Raw genomic sequence first — 9,150 nt, 5'->3', positions numbered from 1 at the left:
TTGTATAGGATACCGGCCCTCTTGTGCCTGGTTCTTCCAGGCAAAACATCTGAGTAAACTATGGGATGGCCGCAAGAAAGCTGAAGTACAGGTAATGACATGGAACATTCCGAGGTAGAGGAGGAGGGACATCTGGACGCCTGGGAAGGGAACACCTTACACAGCAGGAGATACGGGGGGAGGGAAGGGGCGGAGTATTAAGGATCATTCATCTTACAGGACTCCCCCTGGACAATGGCATTCTAGGGGGGCTGCACGGCAGGGACACCATCCTGCTAGGCCTGGAGGACAACGCTTCCAGACAAAGAACATCACCCTTGGGCTTTGAAATCTAAGGGAATTTTCCCTCCTAGATTTTTTACTTACTGGGGACAGGTGACATTTCTTCTTTCCCATTTCTCTATGCTTGTCTATGCTCTACCCATCCCACCACTGTATTCAGGAAGCAGGGAATGTGTCTGCATTCATAGGTTGATAGGTGAAGACAGGTTTTTCACAGGATGAATCCTATCTCAAGTCTTAATCACACTACTTAGGTGATATTTAGATGAGATTTGGGACTTAGAGTTGCTTCCAAAATAAGTTTACACTTTGGAGCTACTGGAATGGGGAGGAGGGGTGAATGTATTTTGTCAGTGAGGATATGAATTTGGGGGTCTTGAGGGCTGAATATTATGAACCAACCTGTTTCCCCCTGAATTGATAGGCTGAAGTCCTAAATCCCAGGATCTCATTACTCGATTGTACTCACTCCGACTGATATGCCCATGAGTACACTCCTGGGTAACCACTCCCATCTCACTCCGGAGTCAAGACCAAATCCGCTTTTTCCATTAAGCAGCACTGATTAAACTGCCATCTTCAGGATACCAGGCACCACAATGAAACAAAACTGCTTCATTCATCGCCACTTTGTCCATGTATGTCCCATACTCAACCATTTGATGAAACGTCGGCGTGCATCAGTGTCCACCTTAGAAACTCCTCTGGTTCCTTCTTAGAATTTCTATGGACTTTGGGGCACCTGGGGGCTCAGCCGGTAAAGCATCCAACTTCAACTCAGGTCATGATCTCGTGGTTCATGAGTTTGAGCCCACATAGGGCTCTGTGCTGACAGCTCAGAGCCTGGAGCCTGCTTTGGATTCTGTCTCTCTCTCTCTGCCCCTTCCCCACTCACATGCTCTTTCTCCCTCAAAAATAAATGAAACATTAAAAAAATTTTTTTTAAGTATTCTATGGACTTTTTCAGCAAACGCAGTGAATATAAAACGACATTGTGCACAAACATACTTTATATATCCCCAGTAACACTACAGGATTTTGTGTTTTGTATCCAGGAAAAGCAGCGTCTGGGGAGAGTATAGTCTCGGCTCATAATGAAAAAGGGGCAGACAGTTGGAAAACACACAGAGATCACCACAGCGGTGTTCACCAGCCACAAACTGGGATTATCAGTATAAGCAACACTAACATGAAAGATGGAGGAGAGGGAGTGGAAAGACACAAAGGTGCTCACCAGGACAAGGATGCTCTGAGTGGCTCTGGACTCAGCAGAGGATCTGGGGGCGACATTAGTGCTGTGAATGTGCTGGACCCGCTGCTTGTGCCTGTGCAGGAGGAAGACCATGGAGCCACTGGCCCAGATCATGAGAACAGAAAATAAAACCTCAGGGACTACTATCAACACTGCATAGAGTAGGACTGTCACAGTCTCCTGATGGATAGTAAAACAGTACCCCAAATCTCCTTCCTGTGTGATGTTTTTGGTGCTCCATTGGCTAGGCATATATAACACATACAGAGGAAACACTAAATTTATAAATGTGTAATGATTCCAGCAGAGAAAAATGGAGAAGCCAACATATTTTGGGGCTTTGACTTTAAGATCCTTCCAATAGGAGTTCGTCGGGCTGATCGTGATGGTCTGGAAGACACTCAAGAGGCAGGTGCTGCTAATGGACAACCCCCTGCCCACTCTCTGAACGTACAAAAAAAGTTTGCATGCAAATGTAGTGAAAAAAGATTTCAATCCCAAAGCTGCCAATGTCTGGGGGACTCCTTCAGAGAGAACGACCAAGGAGTTGGCTATAGTCAAGTGCATGAGAATCAAACGGGTGAACCTCAGCCTGCGTTCAGTGTGGTAAACGGACATGTAATGATAAAGAAGAACGAAATTGCCCACAATTCCAACTGTCGTCTGTGACAAGAAGATTATTCCTACTGTCAAATGCCCTGAAGCTAATCTGTCATACATGTTTTCCTTTATATTATGACAACAATCATTTCTCTGGGCAAAGCCTCGCTGAAGGTTTTTTACACCACAAATAACATGAATTGAGCGCTCCGGTTTGATTGCCATGACTTCCTGTGATTGGAAGAGATGGAGAGATTTGCAGTGTATTTAACTGAAAAGTCCGCAGTAAGGATGAAGTGCTGTTATCCTGGAGAAGCAATGACAGGTGAGAGCAAATGGAAAGAAAGCACAAGGCAACATTTTCAGAACAACCTGAAATGTGCAAGTTATATTGGAAAAAGGAAAACTTGATCACTATCACTTCCTAAAACAAATTAAGTCTGACTGGATTGCTTAAATCTTAAAGGTACAATGGATTCATCCTGAAAAAGAAAAAAAAATGTCTATACCTTAGAACATGAAAATATTTCTTGAACAGCACAGAGCACATTAACCATGCCAGTAAAATGACTTTGTATTACATGAATGGGTGGTTCTCATTCAAACATCCCCACCACACACACACAATCTGTAACCAGCAGAAAGAATTCCTGAAGACCACACAATAGAATAAACAATGGACAAACCGTTCCAACAGAAACTTCAAATAAGAGGTTACGCAATAGATAATACAGGTGTAAAAATGTTCTATGTCTATAGTAGTCACATAATTTCAAATATGACACTACCGCCTGGTGCCATCAAACACAACATAAAAATCTAAAACAAGGAGGACAGGGGTGCCTTGTTGGCTCAGGTGGAAGACCATGAGACTCTTGATCTCAGGGTTGTGAGTTCAGACACAACATTGGGTACAGAAATTACTAAAATAAACAAACTTAAAAAAAAAGAATAAAAGGAGAATGAGAGAAACAACAAGTCTTTGCAAACTTGTGGATCAACCAAGAATCTTGAAACTACTGGCAAACATGAAAATTTGGAAACTGTGTGGTAGTATAAACTTTAGCTGTCTTAGATATACTATGTCCCAACAAATATACAGCTATAAATATACTCAACAAAGTTTGTCTGGTATCCCTAAAAGACTGGTTACAGAATTATATACCAGCACTACTCGTTACTCATAGTAGTCCAAACTCAGGAATACCCACTTCCCATTAACAGGACCAGCCATCGGTGAATGTTTTCATAGTCACACCATGGAGTCTTCTACAGCAGATCTAAAATGCTAACAAGACTACGCAAGAATACAAATCAATTTTCAAAAGTCATATGGCATGAGAAATAAGTCATCATTACACATTCAGGCAGTACGACTCCATGTATATCAATTACAAAATGGGAAAAGTGATCTAATCTTTCAAATCTTGGAGAGTTATGAACCTATTCCCAAACATCACAATCCTACAAATATAGCCAAGAAAACTATACCTGTGGGGACAGTGACTTAGAGAGAACACAAGAAGATACCCGGAATTCTGACAACCACCTGTTTCTTCATCTTGGAATTGCATACACCGGTGTGGTCACTTGTGAAATACCAGTGAGTTGCATCATTAAAACGTGTAGATCTTCTAGTTTTTTAAATACAAACCATCGAAATAAAATTTCAGGGAGCTGAGAAGATTCTGTGCATGTGTTTGGCTTGCTCAATGAGTCCGTACAGAAAGAAAACTTATGGACCAAAAGGTCCAGATTGGAGGTCAACGAGGAAACATCACAGAATAATAATGGTGCTTATAATGAGTCTGAGATTTGGTTTAAAAAAATTCAGGAGAGCAGCATCCTAAATATTTGTTCCTTCTTGCTATATTTGCCATAGGAGTAACGATATTTACCAGCACATACAGGGTCCGCAAAGGACAATGGAAATCCCAATATCCTGGGGAGGCTTTAGCTAATCTCCACCCACCTGGAGGTCTCAGGGCGAAGAGGCAGCTGGTGCCAATGAACACACTCTGCCAGCGTTGTCAGGACAGAAAACAGATGTGCACTCAGAAATGCATGGAAGAATGTTTCAACTAATGGCTGCCAATGTCTTGGGGACACCTGTAAAAGGAAATGACCAAGAAGCAAGTATAATCAGGTGCCTAAGAATCACATCTCAGGCTCTCAACCTGGATTCCCTGTAGAAGAGGAAGAGACGATGGTAAAGAAGTGAGAAAATGCCAAGGATTCCAACCATCATCAACGAAGAGGAAACTGTTCTCATTGCCAAATCCTGGAGTCCATTCTGACAGATCCCAGTGAGTAATACTGGTCTTCAGAATTCGAGTATCCTGCACTGGAACATGTCTTTTCGACTGCATGTATCATATCAGTTGAGACACATTATCTCTGGGAAACATACTTACTTCAGTTTGACTGTGTCAAGGTGCCTCCCACAGTGGAAAAAATAACCTTTATTTTTTTTTTAATGTTTTATTTATTTTTGAGACAGGGAGAGTCAGAGCATGAACAGGGGAGGGTCAGAGAGAGGCAGACACAGAATCTGAAACAGGCTCCCGGCTGAGCTGTCAGCACAGAGCCCGACGTGGGGCTCGACCTCACGGACCGCGAGATCATGACCTGAGCCGAAGTCGGCCGCTTAACCGACTGAGCCACCCAGGCGCCCCCAAAAAATAACCTTTAAATACCACTTAAAATGCATGAATCACTGCCTACTACCATACGTATGGAATCTTTTTTCTTTTCCTAAATGCATGATGGAGGCACGAACATTATTTCCATGGCAGAGATAAAGACAAGCTAGGCACACAGGGTAAGCAATCTAAGTTCACACATTGGTTAGGGGCCGAGTGGAGACTGGAACCTGGCACGTTGGAGCGAAGACAGTGTCTGAACCTCTGTACTCCGCTAACAATGCACGTCAGCTGTGCCTTCAAATAATCCAGACGCATATTTAATTTTGCATTTATACTTTTCCATCTTATTTCACACTATATTTTATTTTATATGTTATATGTTTGGTGTAAAAAGCATACATTTTTCATTAAGGATATTTTATTTAGGTGAATAACATATGTAAATAAAGTTTTAATATCATAATAAAGTTCAGAGGCATGAATTACAGGCTAATCCTGCAGGAGACATCCCTGTGTCCACATTAGATTTAATAAATGCAGTATTTGCTAACAATACTTTGGCAGTAGAAAGCGTCATTTCCTGTCACAGTAAGAACAAAAGTCATGGCTTCCACACACACAATATTACATCATAGTACCTTGTTCTCCAATCAACGGTTTATAAAATCCTACTATAAGATGAAACAGTTATTGATGATTATGTTTTAAATGCTGAGGTATTTAACAAAATGTGCATTGAGTGAAACTATTAGCACTAAGGCAAGATTGTAAAAGACAGTAAAATACAAGACACATGTAAAATGGTTCTAAGAATATGGAATTATGTGTGTCACGTAAGTTAAAAATCATTAGAATATTAGTTCTGAGAGTGGGATTCATATTAGAATATTATTAAACCAGAGAGAATGAGCCAAGATTCACATGCCCCAGGCACCTCTTGTCTGGTCCCATAATTACAGTGAACTTTGCCCCAACTGACTCTTGGTTCCTGCTCTGGTATGATGTCATGGTTTTGTGAGTTTGAGCCCCATGTTGGGATCCCCACGGACAGTGCAGAGCCTGATAGGGATTCTCTCTCCCTCTCTCTCTGCCCCTACCTCACTCTGCTATCTCTGTCTCTCTCAAAATAAAGAAATAAACGTATTTTTAAAAAATTCTAAAAACAGATTCATCTACATGATCTCTGTAAAGGATTAGAAAACTGTTTCTGCTCTACCCTTCTCTGTATTATAAGCATAAGGCATTGCAAGGACACCTCTACTGACACTGAAAACTCTCAGCTCACACCCAAGGAACTACTCCACCTCCCTCTTTAGCTCTTCCCCTGGTCTGTCCCGACCCTCAGGATCCCTTTCCAGACACGAACACTTACTCACACGTCCTTCCTTACAGGTGCTGCCTCTCAGTCTGACAGAGAAAGAACTCACTGGACTCGTCATGTTGAAGGATGGGGGCGCAGCGTGAAGGTCACAGCAGCCAGTACGTGTGACGGAGGGAGGCAGCCAGACCAGAGATAAGGCTTTGTGATCTGTGACCTCCCCTCCCGTCAGAACTGCAATTATCATTTCACACGTGGTGGCAATGACAGCACAGCCTTCGGTAGCTGACAATACTTCTGAAAAACTTTCTCCCAGGACTCATTACCAAATCCAATTACAAGTTTGTGAGTATCTCCGAAGAGACTGTTGTCTGCTTTAGGAGGGGCTCTTACTTTTCACGATCCCTGATGGCAGAGAGGGGCTCACAGGGAAGGAGTAGGAAATACTGATGTCAGACAACTAAGGGACTGGCAGTGAGTGTGTGTGTCTCACAGACGTCCCCAATTCCTGGCGTCCCTGATACCTGGTGGTGCTCTGGTGGGAAGGGCAAATCCCCAGGAGCAGAGTGGGGCCTGGGAGGTTCTTGGGCCACACAGGGAGAAGCGGTTCCACTGCTGGAAGGACACTTGGTAGAGGCTGTGAGGCCACCTGGGCCCAGCAGACCCCAGACAATGGTCGCATTCACTGGTGCTGAACAAGGTCATTAAGGGTGAAGCCTGGTGCCAGATGTGTGCTTTGATTTTCCATAATCCCTGAAATGCTGCTGCTACACTATCTCGTGAACTTTTTCTGGGGCGGGCTGGCACCTGGCTGCAGTCTCTGGGCATCAGCAGCAGCACAGTCCCACAAACTTGCCTGGGTGGGGCTGGCACCTGGCCATTGCTCGGTGAGACCCTCCAATGAGTCAAAGCCGCAGTACCTCAGAAGTGGGGGGCCGGGGAAGGCAGTCGCATCTGAGACAAAACTCAGGAGAGAGGTACTACCTGGGGCTTGGTCAGGGACAGCATAAAAGTGGGGAGTGAATGAAAGCTGAAGACAAAGGACAGGTGAGCGATTGCTGATCAGGGAGAAGAGAGTTCCAATACTAGAGACGGGGTAGCTGGGTGACGCCATTTTCACCGCTCCTGCACATGCGCATACCCACCTACAAGCGCCACAACAATCCACCCCAATAGGCTGGCAGCGCCAACTAGGGGAGAATGGAGCCATTACATTAAGCCCCGCCCAACTGGGCCAACCTCACTCTTCAAGAACAGAAGTCTCAACACCTGCTTAGTTTGTGGACTATAAAGCACTTCATAGTCCGACTTCTAGGGGAAAAACGAAGTAATTTCAATCGTATTTCAGTCTGTTAGGAGCCCAATCTATTCAATTTTCTTTTTTTTTCCCTTTTCTTTTCTCTTTTTTCTCTTTTCCATTTCCTTTTTCTTGATTACAGTAGGAGAAAAAATTCATTTTTCTTTTTAATTTTTATTAAAAATATTTTTATTTTTTTACTATATTTTTTACTTTTGTGTAAATTTCTCAAATTCTATTTAATTCCATCATTTTATTTTACTCTACTTCACTATATTCATTTCTTCAAATTATCAATTTCCTTTTTTATCTTTTTTGTTTCTTTTTCCTTGAATACAGAAAGAGAAAGAATTCATTTTTATTTTTAATTTTTATTAAAAATATTTTCAATTTTTTCTACTATATTTTTCACTTTTGTGTCAGTTGTTTCAAATTCTAGTTTACTTACATCATTTCATTTTAGTCCACTTCAGTGTAATCATTTTTTCAAATTTTCACACAATTTCTTTTTTCTTCTTTCCCCTTTTTTCTCTAATCCATCAAGCAACTTAAACACCCAGACCAAAACACACCTAGGATCTAGCATCATTCATTCAATTTGTGTGTGTGTGTGTTTTTAATTTTTTAATCGTAATATTTTTTTAATTTTAATTTTTTTAATTTTAACTTTTTAACCTCATTAATTCCTCTTCTCCCTTCAAAATGATGAAACAAAGGAATTCACCACAAAATAAAGAGCAGGAAGAAACGACAGCCAGAGCCTTAACCAACACAGATACGAGCAAGATGTCTGAACCAGAATTTAGAATCATGACAATAAGAATACTAGCTGCGGTCGAAAATAGATTAGAATCCCTTTCTGTGGAGATAAAAAAAAAAAAAGTAAAAACTAGTCAGAATGAAATAAAAAATGCTATAACTGAGCTGCAATCACGAATGGATGCTGTGGTAGCAAGGATGGATGAGGCAGAACAGAGAATCAGTGATACAGAGGACAAACTTATGGAGAATAACGAAGCAGAGAAAAAGAGGGAGATTAAGGCAAAAGAGCACAATTTAAGATTAGAGAAATCAGTGTCTCATTAAAAAGGAACAACATCAGAATCACAGGGGTCCCAGAAGAAGAAGAGAGAGAAATACGGGTAGAAGGGTTATGTGAGCAAACCATAGCTGAAAACTTTCCTAACCTGGGGAAAGACACAGACATCAAAAGCCAGGAAGCACAGAGGACTCCCATTAGATTCCACAAAAACCGACCATCAACAAGGCATAGCATAGTCAAATTCACAAAATACTTAGGCAAGGAGAGAACCATGAAAGCAGCAAAGGAAAAAAAGTCCTTAACCTACAAGGGAAGACAGATCAGGTTTGCAGCACACCTATCCACAGAAACATGGCAGGCCAGAAAGGAGTGGCAGGATATATTCAGTGTGCTGAATCAGAAAAATATGCAGCCAAGAATTCTCTACCCAGAAAGGTTGTCATTCCAAATAGAAGGAGAGATAAAAAGTTTCCGAGACAAACAAAAATGAAAGGAGTTTGTGACCACTAAACCAGCCCTGCAAGAAATTTTAAGGGGGACTCTGTGATGGGGAAAAAAGATGAAATTAATTAATTTAATTAAATACCAAAAGCAACAAAGACTAGAAAGGACCAGAGAACACCACCAGAAACTCCAACTCTACAAGCAACATAATGGCAATAAATTCATATCTTTCAGTACTCACTCTAATATCAATGGACTCAATGCTCCAAT

At 41.8% G+C, this 9,150-nt stretch overlaps 1 protein-coding gene across 1 annotated transcript; it reads right to left on the bottom strand.

Moving 5' to 3' along the window:
• Positions 1–1,291: 1,291 nt before the first annotated feature.
• LOC115503262 (vomeronasal type-1 receptor 4-like) lies at positions 1,292–2,307 on the bottom strand. Its single transcript, XM_030299388.1, has one exon. It carries the CDS (start codon positions 2,252–2,254, stop codon positions 1,292–1,294), a length of 963 nt encoding a protein of 320 aa, XP_030155248.1. The 5' UTR covers positions 2,255–2,307.
• Positions 2,308–9,150: the final 6,843 nt, after the last annotated feature.

This window comes from Lynx canadensis, chromosome E2 (assembly GCF_007474595.2).
Source record: "Lynx canadensis isolate LIC74 chromosome E2, mLynCan4.pri.v2, whole genome shotgun sequence".
NCBI classification, from domain to species: domain Eukaryota; kingdom Metazoa; phylum Chordata; class Mammalia; order Carnivora; family Felidae; genus Lynx; species Lynx canadensis.
The sequence above is the reverse complement of the archived record's forward strand: the minus strand, read 5'-3'. Positions and strand labels throughout refer to the sequence as shown.